Source organism: Rhinoraja longicauda, chromosome 4, assembly GCF_053455715.1.
Source record: "Rhinoraja longicauda isolate Sanriku21f chromosome 4, sRhiLon1.1, whole genome shotgun sequence".
In the NCBI taxonomy this organism is placed as follows: domain Eukaryota; kingdom Metazoa; phylum Chordata; class Chondrichthyes; order Rajiformes; family Arhynchobatidae; genus Rhinoraja; species Rhinoraja longicauda.
The window spans coordinates 62,467,159-62,486,250 of NC_135956.1; the positions used below are offsets into that span (position 1 = coordinate 62,467,159).

Consider the following 19,092-nt stretch of genomic DNA (forward strand, 5'->3'; position numbering starts at 1 on the left):
TACAAGCTTGTCAGAGACATTCAAGGGGTGGATAGTGGGGTTTCTGAATAAATGGGTGCACAAAAGAAAAACTAAACACCTCCCTGTGCCTGCCTGGGTTCACACAATTCATTCTTACTTTTGATGGGAAAAAAATGTCCTCACTCTGAATACTTGTAAAGCAATAATTGTAAGTAAGACCCCGGGAGAACAAAAAACAAGCATTCTCTCTCAACAAGGGAGCAGTGTTTCAAACTAGTATGAGGTTAAAAAAAAGAATAAGCTTTGCCAAGGCAACACTGCCTGTTCATTAATTAAAACACAAAGATCTGTTGTTTGAGGAAAGTCGTGTCTTATTGGATATTCAAATTTGTAAGCATATGACTAATTTAAACCCATGATTAATTAAAAGAAAAGAAACAAAATGTTCTAATGAAATAGGGTTCTGCCTTATTATGACTCATAAGTTAAGTATTTTTTGAATTGCATGTGTGATCTTTTATTTAACATAATTATGTATTAAGTTTATTAACATCCAGAGAAATAGGTCATGTGTGCCTACAATTTAACCAACTACATAAATCGTCAGCCACGGCAGTCTCCTTTCATACATCAGCAAATATTTGCAAAGTATTGTGGCAGTGCCATCAAAGAACATTTACTCACAAATAATTTGCTCTTTGACACCCAGTTCATGTTTTGCCAAACCCACTCAGTTCTGTACCTCATCAAAGGCTTAGTCCAAAATATAGGCTAAAGAACTGAATCACAGAGGTGAATGCAAAGGCATCCTGGTAGTCTTAACCCAACTGTTGCATTAAACAATCCTAATAAAATTGATGTCAGTGGGTATCAGAGATCAAACCTCTCAGTGGTTGGGCTCAACCTCACACAAAGGAAGATGGCTCTATGTGGTTATTGGAGGTCAGTCATCCCGGCTCCCAGGTGATTATTGCAAGAGGTCCTCTCAGCAATGTACTGGGCCCAAACATCTCTAGCTGCTTTATCAATAAGCTTCCTTCTTTCCATCACAATGTCAGAAGTGGGGATGTTCAGTTCCATTCACAACTCCTCAGCAAATGAAACAATCCATGCCTGCATGCAGCAAGAACTGGACAACATTCAGCCATGGGCTGATGTACCCCAAGTAAGTACCATGTAATGTCCACCTAAAACAATGAGCCTAAACACCTACTCTTGATAATAAAGTGCATTACAATTGCCCAGTCAATAGACCCATAGTCTTTATGACCATCAGGGATTACTTTTGACTAGAATTACAATTGACCAGCCGAATAAATGCAGTGACTACAAGAACAGGACAGAGTGGCTCTCCTGTGGCAAGTGACTGGTCTCTGATCCCCAAGCAGGTCTCACCGTCTACAAGGCAGAGTTAGGAGAGTGATGGAATATTCATCATTTGCCTGGATTAAGCAGTACCAATGACTCTCAATACGTTCAGTGCCAGCCAGGACAAAGCAGCCCATTAGACTGCTACCCCTGAACCACTCCTTCAGAAGAGAGATTAACTCTGGTGCTTTGTGTGCTTTTATTTGTAAGTGCATGGCAGAATTTGAGGTGAATTCGTCGGGTGCTTGATCAATATTTACCCCTCTACTAATGTGACCAAAAACAGATTATCACGTTGAAACAATCACCCGTTATGTTTCACAATGCTCTGGGATTTATTTTCTTGCGGAAGTTAGTCGTTCGAGCGAGGTGTAAAAGTATTGTAGAATTCATTGCCTCCTGCGTTTATTTTAATTCCCCTCGTTCTTTTTTCGAGGCTTTTGAGTGGCCTCGGGGGTTGAGCTCTGCGTCTCTCAGCGGCTCTGCTGTTCATTCACCTGCGGCTCAGAGTGAATGTGTCAAGCTCCCCTCTGCATGCTGTTACCGAGGCAGCTGCAGATGTTTGACCCCAGTAACCCCATTTCTCCCGAGATGCGATGATCCGTGGGCACGTCTCTGACCTGCCCTGTGCATGGAGTAAAGAAAATAAAACGAAATCAACAATGCAAAATTCTGGCGATTGAGAACAGCAGGACTGCCAGAGCGCGGAGAGGTCAACTTTCCAGGTGTCGTCCAGTCGGCCTGAGAGTTGGCATGCTAAATCTGATCTTTGAACCATTCTATAAAGTGGTGGTGGTGGGAGTCGGTGTTGGTTGGGAGGGGGAGGGAGATGCATGAAAAGAACATAAATAGTAAATGCATTTTAAACAGTTATGGATTATTTCGTGTTAAAACAAAGCCCGTTGATTTGAAAATTTCATTCTGACGTCCTTTTCCCAGATGGGGCCTCTGGATAAAAAATGCCTTTCCTCGTTGTCCCGCTAATCATTCCATTAATCTGTGCCCGCAGGGGTTATGGAGATAAGTCTTTCCTATTTACTGTATCCAGGCTCTCACAACTTCATGCAAAAACAGACCAATCTATCACCATGTTAAACCCTTCACTTTCCAGTTGAGGTTTTTCTCTCTCAGCAGCTTTCCACAAATAGAAATCTTTTTGATTTGATCAGTTTGATCAAATTTGATCAGTCTGAGGAAGGGTCTCGACCAGAAACGTCACCCATTTCTTCTCTCCGGAGATGCTGCCTGTCCCGCTGAGTTATTCCAGCATTTTGTGTCAACCACAAAGAGAAACCCAAAATGACCCTTGACGTGGGCAAGCGGTTTCAGTCGACATTGACTGGATCCTGGAATACTCACGGGTTACCGAAAGTATTCCAGGCTCATGAAAATGACACCGCACAAAAGAATAGTGCCCACTTGTTCCTGTAATTAAAAGTAATCCCGGGCCTCTGGAAAGGGATTTGAGCGATGAACAAAGAGCGTGCAGGAGGCGATGGGTTGAATAGCCTTCTGTGTTGTGACATGTTTCCAATTATAGTTGGAAGTATGATTTTGCCCTTTACACGCTGTCCAAGGAACGTCCGGGTGATGTTTATGCAGCACGCCCGTTACAATTAGCATGAAGTGCTAAAAAGCTGAAAGAAGGCGGCAAGGTAGTTGATATTTATAAACTTGGAAGTGCAGGGAATGTTTGGTGCGTGGATCCTCGGACAATTGGCAAAAGGCTTTAAAGCTCCTAAGAAGAGAAAGTGGGGAGGAAGCGCGGGAGGGGGTGGGGAGTGGAGAGAAGAGGTGCAGGTGAGGATGGGGAACCGTTACCAGCGTTGCTGAGGGCAATTTCCCAGCCGCATAATGGAAGGAAAAGGAAAGGAGTAAGGGCAATGGATGCTAATGGTGCTAAGTGCAAAGAAAAGGGGAAGTGTTCACACAACTGAATATAACACTGGCTATATTGCACGTATAGACATGAAGAACATAGTAGGAGTTTTGCACGGATTTTGTTTTGTATGTTTAAAAAAATATATGATTAAAGTTTATTTTTTGAAAACAAAGAACAGGAAAGGAGTGAAAGGCATCAACGACCATCTCAGTTGAGCCAGTGATGAATGTATGAATGAATGAATGAATGAATGAATGAATGAATGAATGAATGAATGAATGAATTAATGAATGAGTTTATTGGCCAAGTATGCATGGAATGTGCCTTGGTGCTCCACTCACAAATGACAACACAAACATACAGCTCCAATGTTCTATAGATTCAGGGTCAGTTCCTGTGGATTGGAGGGTAGCTAATGTTATCCCACTTTTTAAGAAAGGAGGGAGAGAGAAAACGGGAAATTATAGACCAGTTAGTCTGACATCAGTGGTGGGGAAGATGCTGGAGTCAATTATAAAAGACGAAATTGCGGAGCATTTGGATAGCAGTTTACAGGATCGTTCCGAGTCAGCATGGATTTACGAAGGGGAAATCATGCTTGACTAATCTTCTGGAATGTTTTGAGGATGTAACTAGGAAAATTGACAGGGGAGAGCCGGTGAATGTGGTGTACCTCGACTTTCAGAAAGCATTCGACAAGGTCCCACATAGGAGATTGGTGGGTAAAATTAGAGCACATAGTATTGGAGGTAGGGTACTGACATGGATAGAAAATTGGTTAACAGACAAAAAGCAAAGAGTGGGGATAAATGGGTCCCTTTCAGAATGGCAGTCTGTGACTAGTGGGGTACCGCAAGGCTTGGTGCTGGGACCACAGCTATTTACAATATACATTAATGACTTGGATGAAGGGATTAAAGGTACCATTAGCAAATTTGCATATGATACAAGGCTGGGTGGCAGTGTGAACTGTGAGGAAGATGCTAGGAAGTTGCAGGGTGACTTGGACAGGTTGTGTGAGTGGGCGGATGCATGGCAGATGCAGTTTAATGTGGATAAGTGTGAGGTTATCCACTTTGGTGGTAAGAATAGGAAGGCAGATTATTATCTGAATGGTGTCAAGTTAGGAAAAGGGGACGTACAATGAGATCTGGGTGTCCTAGTGCATCAGTCACTGAAAGGAAGCATGCAGGTACAGCAGGCAGTGAAGAAAGCCAACGGAATGTTGGCTTTCATAACAGGAGGAGTTGAGTATAGGAGCAAAGAGGTCCTTCTGCAGTTGTACAGGGCCCTAGTGAGACCGCACCTGGAGTACTGTGTGCAGTTTTGGTCTCCAAACTTGAGGAAGGATATTCTTGTTATTGAGGGCGTGCAGCGTAGGTTTACGAGGTTAATTCCTGGAATGGCAGGACTATCATATGTTGAAAGATTGGAGCGACTAGGCTTGTATACACTGGCATTTAGAAGGATGAGAGGGGATCTTATCGAAACGTATAAGATTATTAAGGGTTTGGACACGTTAGAGGCAGGAAACATGTTCCCAATGTTGGGGGAGTCCAGAACCAGGGGCCACAGTTTAAGAATAAGGGGTAGGCCATTTAGAACGGAGATGAGGAAAACCTTTTTCAGTCAGAGAGTTGTGAATCTGTGGAATTCTCTGCCTCAGAAGGCAGTGAAGGCCAATTCTCTGAATGCATTCAAGAGAGAGCTAGATAGAGCTCTTAAGGATAGCGGAGTCAGGGGGTATGGGGAGAAGGCAGGAACGGGGTACTGATTGAGACTGATCAGCCATGATCACATTGAATGGCGGTGCTGGCTCGAAGGGCCGAATGGCCTACTCCTGCACCTATTGTCTATTGTCCATAGTTAACAATTAAGAATAAAGCATAACCACGTCAAATCAATAAGGATACAACATTACGGTCTAAACATGCGGGTGAAAATAAACCAGAGCAAAAAAGAGACTACAGATTTTGGTTATTGAGTAGAACTATCACTCGTGGAAAAAAAGCTGTTTTTATATCTGGCTGTGGCTGCTTTGACAGTCTGGAGTCGCCTTCCAGAGGGAAGTGCTTCGAAGAGTTTGTGGCCAGGTTCTCAGCTGTGCAAACGATCCGTTGCAGCCTCCGGATGTCGTGCTTGGTGGCTGAGCCAAACCAGACCCATGGTTGAGCCAGTGATGGGGCGGAAAAGTAAAGCGCACAGCAACTGACCTAGAGCGGGGTTCGGAAATGAGCTGAAAGAACTGCTTGCGGTGGTGTGGTGGGAACAGCCACGGTGTGAAGCCGGCAAAGTTTGCACCGGGGAATTAAGGAATGCATCAGGAAAAAAATCAACATAAAAGTTTATGACTTTTGGGCCGAACTTGTTGCAACGGTGCAGGGGGATCGAGCAGTGGGGTAGTAGCCTGCTCCGCTGATTGTAACGTGGCACCAAGTCAGATGTGGCCACAATCCTTGGCAGCAGGGAATCAGGCGTGCCGCAGTCGATCGGAAATATCTCATCGTTTATTTCAGATGCTGCTGGATTTTATTTCCACAGTTATTTCTGTCTCGCCACAAGACAGCACAAAATTCTGTACACGCCTAATTATTTCCCAAGCAACGTGTTGCCCCGCCGCCTTATTGCAATGTTAATTAATCGATTTTTTTTTTCGCATTGTAACTAAAGATTAGACGCGAAATGGCGAGCAGCCTCCCACAGGGCCACTTGAAGCCAGCCGACATCCCGCGCCACTGTTGCGGCGAGCGACACTCGGGCACAGGAGGAGAAATGCGGAAGTATGTGGTTTAAATACGAGAAACGCCGTCAAAAAAGCACTCCGGAATAAACCTGGCCCCTGTTTTGGATTTATTTCTGTGTAAGCGCATCTGGTAACAGAAGTGTTCCCAGGGGAGGGACAGACTGGACTGTCAGACGCGCTGGTGTGAGTGTGTGTGCGTGGGGGGGGGGGGGTTTCGCAGACCATGGGGATTTCTTCCTGCGTTATTTTGGTGGATCACAGTCCAGACCTGGGCTCGGACGCCAGTCTCTGTGGAGGCTGAAGCCGCTCTCAAGGAGATGTCGGGTCCATCGGCAGAGCGAGCCAGAGATCCGGCTCCAATTGCTCCATTTGTTCGGTTCAGAAGACTGGAGGTTGAGAAGTGACTCCAGCGATGTCAGGCTTCGGAAGTGTGGCTTGTCGGCACTTTAGACCGAAGACCGTCAGGAAATCAGCGCTAGTCTGTGTCCTCCTGTGGGTCGCCTGCTGGTTTCTTGTAAACATATCAATCTTCATCCACAGGAATATATTTGCCGAATATTGCACTGACCAGAAAAGTAAAGGGATTCTTGGTAGACTGGTAAGAAATTTTACACGATTTTACAGAGATTTACAAAATACGACTGCTCAGAAACTAGTGACTGGTGCGACCAGAAAGAGCAGTTTTGTCGCGATTTATATTTGGAGGACTTACTTTTCAATCAACCTTTATTTCAAGGAAGGAACTTGCTGGTTTAAACCGAAGATACATACAAAATGCTGGAGTAACTCAGCGGGACAGGCAACATTTCTGGAGAGAAGGAATGGGTGACATTTCGGGTCGAGACCCTTATTCAGATCCTTCTTGGTCTCGACCCGAAACGTCACCCATTCCTTTTCTCCAGAGATGCTGCCTGTCCCGCGGAGTTACTCCAGCATTTTGTGTCTATCTTTATTTCAAGGTAGTTTTGTTATAGTTTATAAGGAGCAAGCTGTTTCTCCCACAAAAACGCTTGCTAAAATAATGTTTAGACCTAATTCGGAAATCTTTTTTTTTTGGCATTTTATCCTGAATCTAATATATATATTGGGGAAAGATTGGGAATGGTAATAAAATCGAGCTGTTTGTATGCAATAGGACCCGACGGTGTAACGAGATGTTGATCGATTAACTGAGTGTCATTCTAACTGGAAAAGCGTTACATCATTTGGAATAATAATGAAAGCTCACTCTCAGGGAAAGCAAATGAATCAAATGGCAAATTATTCTTTTTGATGATTTCGATTGGAAGTGAGAGATTGTTCTGTATAATTGATGTGAGTGAATGTGATCAAAATAATTCCACACCTTTAAGAAATTGTTGCATTTTATCGAATATTTGCCTAGAAACAACGCATGGTGCGGAGTATTGCAAAGAAAAGCAGACTTTAGATGTGTATTTGTCGCACCCAGCACTATTTTAAGCGGATAGACAATGGCATGTTTTCTTCATCATCGTTACTTTTTTGCATATCTTTCATTCATTCGTTCTCAATCTCCCTACATCTCCGTCTATATCTCTCGTTTCCTTTTCCACTGATCCCCAGTCTGAAGACCTGAAACGTCACCCATTCCTTCTCTCCAGAGATGCTGCCCGTCCCGCTGAGTTCCTCCAGCATTTTGTGTCTGTCTATTTTCGGTTTAAACCAGCACCTGCAGTTCCTTCCTACACAGACTGTTTTAGCGGCCTTGCTTTAAGCTGCTGCAAGCTCCCTCTATCGAGATGACTCGCATCGGTGTGGAGATGGTTCATTATTACAGCCGGTGGGGGGGGCAGGATGAGCACCAACATGCAACGATATCGTCAATTGGCAGACGTTCACCCTGGTACTAAATACGGTGAAGGGAGGAAACATTTTTAATTGTTGAATTGCTGTATGCCCAACAGTTGCATTTCAGAATCTCCGGCTGTCCGCAACTTTAAAAGAGAATCGTCAAAAATCACGTGCAAAGCGAATATAGGACTTTTGTTTCCTTCACTTAGTATGCATACTTTTTTCCGAGATTAGACTGAGCATTTGGCAAAAACTAGCATTTATTATCCAGAGACGTATTCTGTTAGGCCTTATTTCCCATTTTTCTATCGCAGGGTCGTAAATACAAAATTGTTTTTCTATTCCCCTTAACTTTAAATTTATTAGCACTCGCGGCAGTATTAAAAATTAAAATATAATTATTTTATTATTTTTCTTATTGACCGCAAATGGAATCACAATTTATCATTATCGATGGATGTCACAATAATATAAATATTTGAAATGCACATTTATTTAAAAATCTTCCTTCAAGCCAGGTCACTAATTGTCCCGCTGATCCTATATGTAAGAATCAGGCTCAGGAAACAAGAAAATGTTCGGGTGCTGCTTAATATTGAAGATGGAGTTGCACTAAATCTCAATTGAATAGGTAGTGGGAAACAATGAGAAGCAGGAATGAGTTACGGACTATCGGGGAAAACAGTCATCATCATTCAGCAAACACTTACCAATAAAACTTCCAAAGAGGAAGAAAATAGAAACCAATGTACTTTAAAAAAATATTTTCTAGCATCACTGCGATTCCCATTTCTGGAAGAAAAATAATTTCTAACATATTAAGCAGATATTAAAAATATATAATTTTGAACTAATTAAATTTGTAAGCAATCCTATTTGTATTCTGTTGGAGACATACAGCTTTTAAATCATGTGTACTTGCACCACTCCATTGATTACATTTTCAAGTATTGGTCCCCCAGCTGAATGTATAAAGAGCACCAAATGTGTAGAAATGAACTGCAGATGCCGGTTTGTACTGAAGATAGAAACAGGAGATGCTGCTACCCATCCTTTTTCTCCAGAGGTGCTGACCGGCCCACTGAGTTGCTCCAGCACTTTGCGTCTATCTTCTGTAAGAAGAAGAAGTCCCGACCCAAAACGTCACCCATCCTTTTTCTCCATTAAAATGGATGCAAGAATGGATTTGAGGATGAATATTCTGCAATGAATGGCGACCTTGTGACTTGCAAGATGCTGCTCCCAAGATGCATAGGAAATGCTAAGATATTTGGGGGCATTGCATAAACAAATGCAGCAGAGATTGAGAGTTGGGATAGAAGGAATGAAGTTCTTAGATGAAGCAGGGTGGGAGCTGTGGGAGTTCTTGAGCTGGTGCTAAGTCAATGGTCTCTTGCCTATCCCTTGAATTGGAGATTGAAATGGAGATTGAAAAGTTAATGAAGGGAAGAGTCAGAGAAGGAGGGTGTAAAAGTGAGAACTAGTTACAAAGGTGATGACATTTTCTATTTTAGGGTGAGGGCAGGAAATGGCACCAATACAGCAGAGTCATAGCCTGAAACACAGTCTGTCCATTTCCCTCCACAGATGGTGCCTGACCTGCTGAGTTCCTCGAGCAATTTGTTCTTTGCTTAAGATTTCAGTATCTGCAGTCTCTTGTACCTCCTGTCATCAATATAGTTGAGAAAAAGTTGAGGGAAGACACACAAGCAGCATTGAAGCAAGAATTGTTCCACATGTTCCAAATTTGAAGATATAGCTTGGATCCGTAGGTTCCTATAACAAAAGTGTTTATTTGGAAGAGGTGAGTGGAGCAAAGTGAGAATTTGATCAATGGAAGAACAGATTCTACAATACAATACAATACAATACAATACAATAAAATACAATACAATATATCTTTATTGACATTGTACCCAGGGGTACAACGAGATTGGGAATGCGCCTCCCATATGATGCAATCATTTAATTAATTTAGACAACAGCAACCCAACGAAACAATTGTAACAGTTTTAGACAGGATAAAGTGCAAGTTGATCTGTGCCGGATCACTATGCGTTGTGGCCATCCGGCTCAGCAGGACCGGTTCATAGCAGCTATGGCCCTGGGGATGAAGCTGTTCCTGAGTCTGGAGGTGCGGGCGTAGAAGGTCTTGTATCGTCTGCCCGATGGAAGGAGCTCGAACAGACTGTTGCAGGGGTGTGAAGAGTGTTGCAGGGGTGTGAAGAGTGGAAGTGTGGAATGTGTGGAAGTGTGTTTGCGGAGGGGAACTGATCGGCTTCTGTTCAAAAATAAGTGAAGGGTTCTCAAGTCATCCTGATGGGTCATGCTCTCCATAGTGAAGATGTGAGGGTTGGGACCAGGGTGATAGAAGCTGGACTAGCAGCAAGTGTTCCGCACCACTCATCCAGAATCATGAACTTGAATTCCACCAGGACAGCTGGGGGAATGGAAATCGAAATTCAAGCATCTGATTGAGTGATCAGCCATGATCGCATTGAATGGCGGTGCTGGCTCGAAGGGTTGAATGGCCTACTCCTGCACCTATTGTCTATTGTCTATTGATTAATCTGGTCTTCCTGTGGTGGAAATCCATCATTCTTACTCAATCTTACTCAATCTAGCCTATGTATGACACCAACCCAGTGATATTTTTTTATCTCTTAATTGCCTCATCACTTCATGGGTAATTAGGTGTGGACAATGAATGCCAACATTATCAGCCATATACATGTACTGCGAAACAATAAATCAAAAACAAATTTAAAAGAGTGGCACAGAGGTAGAGTTGCTGCCTCGAGTGCCAGAGACACGGGTTTGATCCTGACTATGAGGGGTGCTGTCTGTGCGGAGTTTGTATGTTCTCCCTGTAACTGCATGGGTTTTCTCCGGATGCTCCGGTTTCCTCACACATTCCAAAGACATGCAGGGTTTTATGTTAGTTGGGATCTGTAAATTGCCCCTAGTGTGTTGGATGCGAAAAATAGGATAACATAGAAATAGTGTATGGATGATCAATGGTCATCATAACTAGGTGGGCCGAAGGACCTGTTTCTACATGGTATCTCTCAAACTAATTATTTCAACTACAGATAGTAAGATATGAGTTTAAAGGTATTGTGAAAAGCAAACTAAGGGGAGGTGGGGGGAAATAAATGATTTGAAAAAGACTGTTGTTCTACAACCTGTAGTTCTATGCTTATTATGATTTATGGTTCATCTTAATTCTTCATTTCATTGCTATCCCTATAATTTACCCACAGGTAATCATTAGCTTCTAATTAGATTTATTAAGGGAGTTGCCCATCATCTATCACTCCTTCATATGTGAAGAGATATTTGACTGGCAGCCTGGATTTCTGAAGTAAATCAAATCAGAGTATGTAATGACTACACTTAAAAGTGTGAGGAAATTACCAGTAATATTGGTTTGGAGTTCCACTGCCTCTTCAGTTTCAGAAGCTATTGGGATGGAAAATACACATTAGGATTGCCAACAGCATACACATCCTGTGAATGTATAAATAAAACAAATGCTTCATATTTTAGTTTGCAGTTGCTCAGCATCCAACTAAAACTTCTTCCCTGCATTTGTGGAATTCATTATGCTTCCAAAATACATTCTGAGCAGTTAAAATGAATGTAACCCACAGCGTCAATAACAGCTTTTAAAAGAAGTGACATGGAGAAACGAGGAATAAGGTCATCTATCCATGATCTCCAGAGATGCTGCCTGACCTGTTGTGTTACTCCAGGACTTCTTGTCTTCTTTCAAAAATAATTAACATGTTTCTCATTCCATTGGATCAGTACTGCCTGTGGAACTGACAGACAAAGTGAATAAGATGGAATTGGAAAACTGTAGGTGCTTAGTGAGACACAGCTACAAGGGCATCCTGTACCCTTTGATCATTATACCAGTGACAAACAACCAGGACTTTACAGAAAAGCAATATCGCAATAGATTCTATGGCAGTTTGAAAGCAATTGTTGATGTCTACCCGAGGGAAGATCATTGCCGGCAGTTTACACATCACTGTTACTTCAAATTTCCACGCCTCTGTCATGTCCTTCAAAGGTCATGGGAAGAAGGCAGGTGAATGGGGTTGAGAGGGAGAGATAGATCAGCCAGGATTGAATGATGGAGTAGACTTGATGGGCTGAATGGCCTAATTCTGATCCTAATTTATGAACTTTTTAACACAGTTTCAACACCAGACCAAGCAGTGGGCTGCATGGTCATTTTGACTCGAGCAAAATAGAATCCATGAGTTTCATGCATTTAGTTTTGGCGGTGAAAAAGATGGTGATATGAGTTGGCATTGCATTGGTCAATTATCATAACAACTGGCCAAAAATATTTCTCTAAATATAAAAGTTCTTATTCATTATGCAATCGTGTATGGCTGGCGTTTCCCATGACAATTTGCGATGCCGTGGTGCAGTATTGCAATGGGAGGTATTGAGAAAATTGTTGGAGGGATGGGCACAGCTTTTGCTTGATACCAGTCTGTACTGAGAGTGATCTGTTGAGTATTTGTTGTCCGAGACCATGGCTTAAATGATATTATTGTGAGCAAGAGAACCACTCAAACTGTCCATTCTCAGCTCAGACAGAAATGCATTTGATTGATTTTTCACCAGATGGATGGAGAGTTGTGATTCAACCAGCACAGTCCATTTATTTTCTCTCCACTTTTGCAAAGCATGGCATTTTTAATACATGTTTAGCAATAAGGTGAAACATCTTAACCAATATAGAGACTTTCACAAGTTCACATGTTCACAAGTTATAGGAGTAGAATTTGGCAATTCGGCCCATCGAGTCTACTCCACCATTCAATCATGGCTGATCTCTGCCTCCTAATCCCATTTTCCTGGCTTCTCCCCACAACCCTTGACACCCGTTCTAAGATGAGATGGTGCATCATCTGATATCACCTTCACTGTATGATCATCTTATCCTTTTGATCGGAGTCTGGTTGTCCCACACTTAATCTATCCGCTAGTTCAGTTGAGATATTGGTTTAGTTTAGATTAGCTTGGTTACCTGAGGGATAGTTCTTGGAGCATTAGGGATGTCCTGGTACCTTTTATCTAGTACTCTGTTTTGCAGAGTTATTTGGTGGAGTATAATACAGCTGATATACATGATACTTTATAATAAAATATGATAAATATTGCTTCAGACTACACTGCTGTGACCGACCACTTTACCATCATGCAGCAGAAGTACGATGAAGATAGATTTCAGGGGCCAGCCAAATTCAAGAATAATGCTCACAAAATGCAGTACTTAGGGAATGAACAACTGAAAATAGTCTTGTCTTTCAACGTTTTCTGTAACTATACACAATTTTAATTGGTTCTTCCTTTTTATCCCAACATGCACCGTAAAAGCAAAGATAATCATCTTGTGAGTAAACACTTCCTATCCAATTTATTTCCATACGAATCAAATGCAGCAGTATTAACTTGTTTTTATGCAGTACCACACTCACTGGAAATAGTTCCCATTACCATTCAGAGATTGAAATATTGCAGATTGCATTCTCTGCTGCATTGTTTAGAGTTCACAAGATTTTTTTGAATTGAATTGAATACTTGATTGACACATGTGACAAGTTACAGTGAAATTCTTTGCTTTCAAGGTATGCAAATAGTCGCCCATAAAGGGTACTTACAAAATTACAAATGACCCCTGCGCCAGGACTCCCTTTGTTCTTCCCCCCACCCCCGCCTCGCGGCAGTCCCCCTATGCTGGGTCCTTCTTCGTTCCTTTACCCGGTAGTGGCGCGTCATTTCCACATGTCCGTCGTCATCCGTCGGTCGGTGCCATTATCGATCGCCACACCGACATCTCCACTATCGGCGCCGGACTTTCCATCCTCTCCAGACTTTCATGGGAAATTTTAATTTCTTTCATAGGAAAAGATTGTACAATGCTGCCATTAAAAGGAGCATCTAAGAGCACTCTGAACAACTCCAGAGGCCAATGTTACACATTTCTTCCTACTTAACTGATTAGAAATGTCCTCAGAATAATTCAATGCCTTTAACTATTGAAAGTAGGATCAAACATGTCAGCAGATTTATTATCCTTCACAGTCTGGCTGTGATCCAAATGGTTGTTTGATTGAATGCTCCTAGCTATACACGTTGCTTCAGAAAATGAGACAAAATCAGATATTGCAGCTCTGTGTAGAGAAAATAATACCATGTTAATAAAAAAGGACACAGAGATCTGGAGTAAATCAGCAGGCCAGGCAGCATCTCTGGAGAACATGGATAGGTGACATTTTGGTTCAAGACCCTTGTGGGATGATTGTAGGGGTGTAGAAGAAAGCTGGAAAAGGGAAGGGGCAAGACAAAACGTGGCAGGTTGACACAGGTTGTTTTGTTAGTGTGTTTCCTTTCTGTAACCTGCTACATTACAGCTACACAACTAATTAACAGAGGCTTTACACTCGAGTCTTGGGTTCAGCCATTTTAATTCAGGATCACTCTGGCTACAGCCCCATGGGTAATATATCCCCGGTACTGCACCACCGGGTGCGCTATTCCCATAACATCCCCCTTTATTTACAAAACAGATATGTACAGGAACTTTACATGTATAGCCATAAATTAAATTCTTCCATGGCATCTTAGTTCAGTGTTCGGAATTATCTAAACTTTGAACAACACATGTCTGGCTCCTCATTCCCTTTCCCTTTTTATTTATTCAGTTTTATTAGCCATTACCACTACTTCTACATAAAACAATGCATATCAAACTATAACCAAAAATATAACATTAACTTTTTAAAAATAACCTAATATCCTTTACATCTATATTTAACTACATGTACAGGCCCTATCCTTATTTGGGCACATAATCCTGCAGATAGCGTGGTTTTCGAACGCATCTACCAGATCTTGTTGTCAGGGTTTGATGCTCCCTGGGGACCGGTGGTCGGCTCATAGGTCGATTTTCTCGCTCCGGTTCAGGCAACGTCACCAGGTCATCTAGGTCAACATCAACGCGATGAAATGGCTTGTTGGTCTTCCTCAGATGGCGCCGATTCCGACGATAGATGACGCCGTCCTCAGTTCTGACTTCATAAGATCTGGGTTGTGCAACACAGCCTACAACCACAGCCTTCCTCCAGGACTGATGTCGATTATCGGTCGGCTTCATTCACTCGAACTGGATCGCCAGCTTTCAGGGGAATCAGATCTTGAGATCCTCTGTTATAGTAGTCTGCTTGTCTGTCTCCAGCTGCTCTCAACTCATCTCTTACTTTTTCCGGAATTTCAGGTTTGAGCAGCCTCTGAGTAATCGGTAGAATGGTCCTGGTACGTCTGTTCATCAATCTTTGAACTGGACTGCTACTCATGCCAGGTGTTGCGAAAAGCTAGTAGGCTCAGGTAAGGGTCAGCTCCGGCAGCCTTAGCCTTCCTCAGCAATGACTTCGCAACTTTCACACTGCTCTCCGCCTTTCCATTACTCTGATAATAGGGTGATGTGCTCGTATGTTCAAACTGCCACTTCTTGGTAAAACTCTTGAACTCCTCAGCTGTGAACTGTGGCCCATTATCTGTGATGAGCTGATCTGGTATTCCATATCTTGCGAACTGGCCTTTCATTTTATGGATGACATTCACTGCCAGTGTTTTCTCTAGATAGTCTATTTCCCAATATCCTGAGAAATAGTCCACAGTGATCAAATAGTTCCTTCCATCCAAGTGGAACAAATCTGCACCCACCTTCGCCCATGGTCTCTCTGGAATTTCATGGGAATGCAGCGTTTCTTTTGGTTGCTCTTTCCCTTGAGCTTGACATTTCTCACATTTTTGTATGAAGTCCTTGATTTTTGCACTCATTCCGGGCCAGTGCAGACATTCTCTTGCCCTTCTTAGACAGCCATTCACACCAATGTGGGAATCATGTACTCTTGTGAGCATGTCGCGTCTCCTGGTTTTAAGGATGATTACTCTCTCTCCCCTAAATATGAGACCATCTCCAACACTCAGCTCGTCCCTCACATGGAAATAGGAGATGAGCTCTGGGTCAACATCCTTCTTGTTCTCTGGCCAGCCTCGTTTGATCACCTCTTGCAGTTTCTGCGTAGTCTCATCTTCTCCTGTTGCATCCCTTATGCCATTTAGCAGAGGCTGTGCTATTGGGATGTGCCTTGCCAGGTTTACAGTCTCCAGTTCTCTCATGATCTTGTCAGTCTTGCCAGTCTGAATATATGCTCTGCTCAGCGTGTCTGCAAGGTGCATCTCCTTCCCTGGTCTGTATCTTATTGTCACATCATAGGTCTGCATCCTCACCAGCATCCTCTGCAATCTCTTTGGTGCCCGATGAAGTGGTTTTGTGGCGATTATCTCCAGTGGCTTATGGTCTGACTGCACATTCATTGGCCTTCCATATGTGTACACATGGAACCTCTCTAGACCAAACATCACTGCCAGCAATTCTTTTTCTATTTGTGCATATCTGGTCTCCGCATCCATCAGGCATAGGCAACTGGATGGCCCTCCTGCATCAGCGCCGCACCAAGTCCAGTTTCTGACACGTCGGCCTGTATTGTCAGCTCCTTGGATGGATCATAATATCTGAGTACTGGCTCGGCAGTTACTAGCTTCTTTATGTCCATCACCGCCCTGTCATGCACCTGTGCCCACCACCAAACTACATCCTTCTGTGTCAGCTTGCGCAGCGGTTCACATAGGTCGCTTAATCCAGGAAGGAATTTGCTCAAGTAGTTAACAAAGCCAATAAATCGCTGAACTCCTTGGACATCCTTTGGGTTAGGCATATGCAGCACGGCTTCTACCTTCCCTGGATCTGGTTTCAGTCCTGCAGCAGAGACTCTATGTCCTATGAAAGTGACTTCCTTCACCTTCAGCTTTGCCTTCTCTATGTTCAGCTTCAGGTGACGGTCACGACATCTCTCCATCAGAGCTTTAACCTTCCTGTCATGGTCTCTTTCTGCTTCCTCTGCCGTTTTTCCTTTCCCAAACACTAGGATGTCGTCAGCAACAGACCTCACTCCTTCCAGGCCCTCCAGCACTTGGTTCTGTCGTCGCTGGAACTCCTCAGGGGCCGTGGACAGACCAAATGGCATGCGTCTCCACCTATATCTACCATATGGTGTGTTAAATGTCGTAAGCTGAGAACTCTCATCATCCAGTTCCACATGCCAAAACCCATTCTTGGCATCAAACGTGCTAAAGACCTTGGCATCATTCAGGTCGGTGAAGACATTTTCGATCGTCGTCATTGGGTAATGACTTCTTTTAAGCCCCTTGTTCAGATCCCTCGGATCTAAACACACTCTCAACTTCCCATTGGGCTTTTCTACACACACAAGGCTGGATACCCATGGTGTGTGGGTCTCTACTGGGGCAATTATTTCCGCTTCTGTCAGTCTGCCTAACTCCTCTTTCAACTTACTCCGTAAGGCTACAGGGATTCTTCGTGGTGGGTGGATCACCGGCGCTATGCTGTCAACTACCAGCAGATGGTACGCCCTCAAATTTACCTGTCCCTTCAAACACATCAGCATACTCCGCTATCAATCTTTCCTTGGTCAGAGGGATTTCACTGCCATTCAGTGTCATTATGTTCTCTGTACAAACTGAGATGAGCCCCATCTGCTGGGCTGCCCTGCTTCCCAGGATTGGAATGCAGTCTTCCTCCAGGACTACAAACTCTACTTTGTATTTCCTTCCATTCTTCGGGTTCACCAGTCTCATCTTGCTTTTCCCAAGAGGCACCACTGTCGTATTGTTGTACATGGACAATACTTGCTTGGTTTCATCCACATCCTTCGCATACATCTTGGGAATGATGTTACATGTGGCTCCACTGTCCACCTGGAATTTTACTTCCTTCCCTTTCAGCATCATGGTCGCAAAGATTTTCTTTGGGAATTGAGTCTCCTCAACCCTGTGCACACTTTCTGCTTTTCCTGCTTCTGGTTGCAGTTCCATTGTGTGAATTTCATCAACCTCTTGACTGTCATCATACTCATCACTGGAACTCTCCACTTCCACCACTGCATACACAGGTTTTTTCCCTTTCTTTTCTTTCTTCTGCTGCCCCTGCTTTTCCATGCATTGTGAGGCGAAATGATCTTTCTGATGGCATTTGAAACACTCCCTGCCATATGCCGGACATTTCTCCCTCTTTCTCTCATGTTTGTATCCGCAGTATTTGCACTGTATGGTTGGCTGGTATCGTTTCCCCTCATGTCTCACTGCACAGACATCTTGTCGCTGGTCCCCTACCAGGACATCAACTCTGGCCTTGGCCAGCACCGAAGCCTGGCATGCCTTCACACACTTTTCTAAGTCAAGTGAGGTTTCTCGGAGAAGTCTTTCCCACAGCATGTCATCCCTTATGCCACATATTATTCTATCACGTATCAGTGAATCCTTCAACTCTCTGAAACCACAATGAGCTGCCAAGAGCTTCAGTTCTATTAAAAACTAATCAAAAGTCTCCCCTCTCTCTTGGCTCCGCATAAAGAATCTATACCTGTCGACGGTCTCGTTCCTCACGGGTTGACAATGCTTTTCGAAAGCATCGAGTGCCTGCACTAGCGTAACCTCTTGTACGTTGCCCTCCGGCGTCCGTGTCTCGAGCGTTTGGTAGAGCTCCCTCCTTTGCGGTCCAACTAGGTACATTAGCAGTTTCCTCATTGTCTTGTCCTCCTTCCCTTCCATGCTCAAATCAACATAGAGCTCAAACTCTTCCCTCCATTGTCTCCACTCCATTGGCAGGTTCCTTGCCTCAAAATTCATTTGCCTAGGTGGCTTCAGCTGCTCCATTTTCCTGATAAATCCGCCCCTCTATCAATGGAAACAATGTAGGCCCCACAGTCGTCTCTCAGCAGTAATTACTCACAAACATTGTCTGCTGTCGTCCTTTCGATTAATCCTGAAGCAGGCCCCGATCTGACATCATGTTTTGTTAGTGTGTTTCCTTTCTGTAACCTGCTACAGTACAGCTACACAACTAATTAACAGAGGCTTTACACTCGAGTCTTGGGTTCAGCCATTTTTATTCAGGATCACTCTGGCTACAGCCCCATGGGTAATATATCCCCGGTACTGCACCACCGGGTGCGCTATTCCCATAACACAGGTGAGGGGGGAATTTTTGACATGCAGATGGTTGGACTAAAGGCCAGAGATAAGACTACAGGTGTAGGAGGAAACTGCAGATGCTGGTTTAAACCGAAGATAGACACAAAGAGCAGGGTTAACAGTGGGTCACACAGCATCTCAGACGGAACTATAGGTGAAAGATGGGTTTGAAGAGTTGCAGATT

The 19,092-nt window shown here is 43.5% G+C and overlaps 1 protein-coding gene across 4 annotated transcripts in view; it reads left to right on the plus strand.

The window, feature by feature from the left end:
• The first annotated feature begins 5,335 nt into the window (after positions 1–5,335).
• dipk1c (divergent protein kinase domain 1C) overlaps positions 5,336–19,092 on the plus strand; it is a 28,822-nt gene continuing 15,065 nt past the window's right edge. For 3 of the 4 annotated variants that reach the window (XM_078397830.1, XM_078397832.1, XM_078397834.1), the window contains exon 1: positions 5,336–6,552. In XM_078397830.1, coding sequence (XP_078253956.1) covers positions 6,367–6,552 — 186 coding nt within the window. In that variant the 5' untranslated portion in view covers positions 5,336–6,366. The remainder of the gene's footprint in view (positions 6,553–19,092) is intronic. The other variant, XM_078397831.1, reaches the window with a different exon arrangement.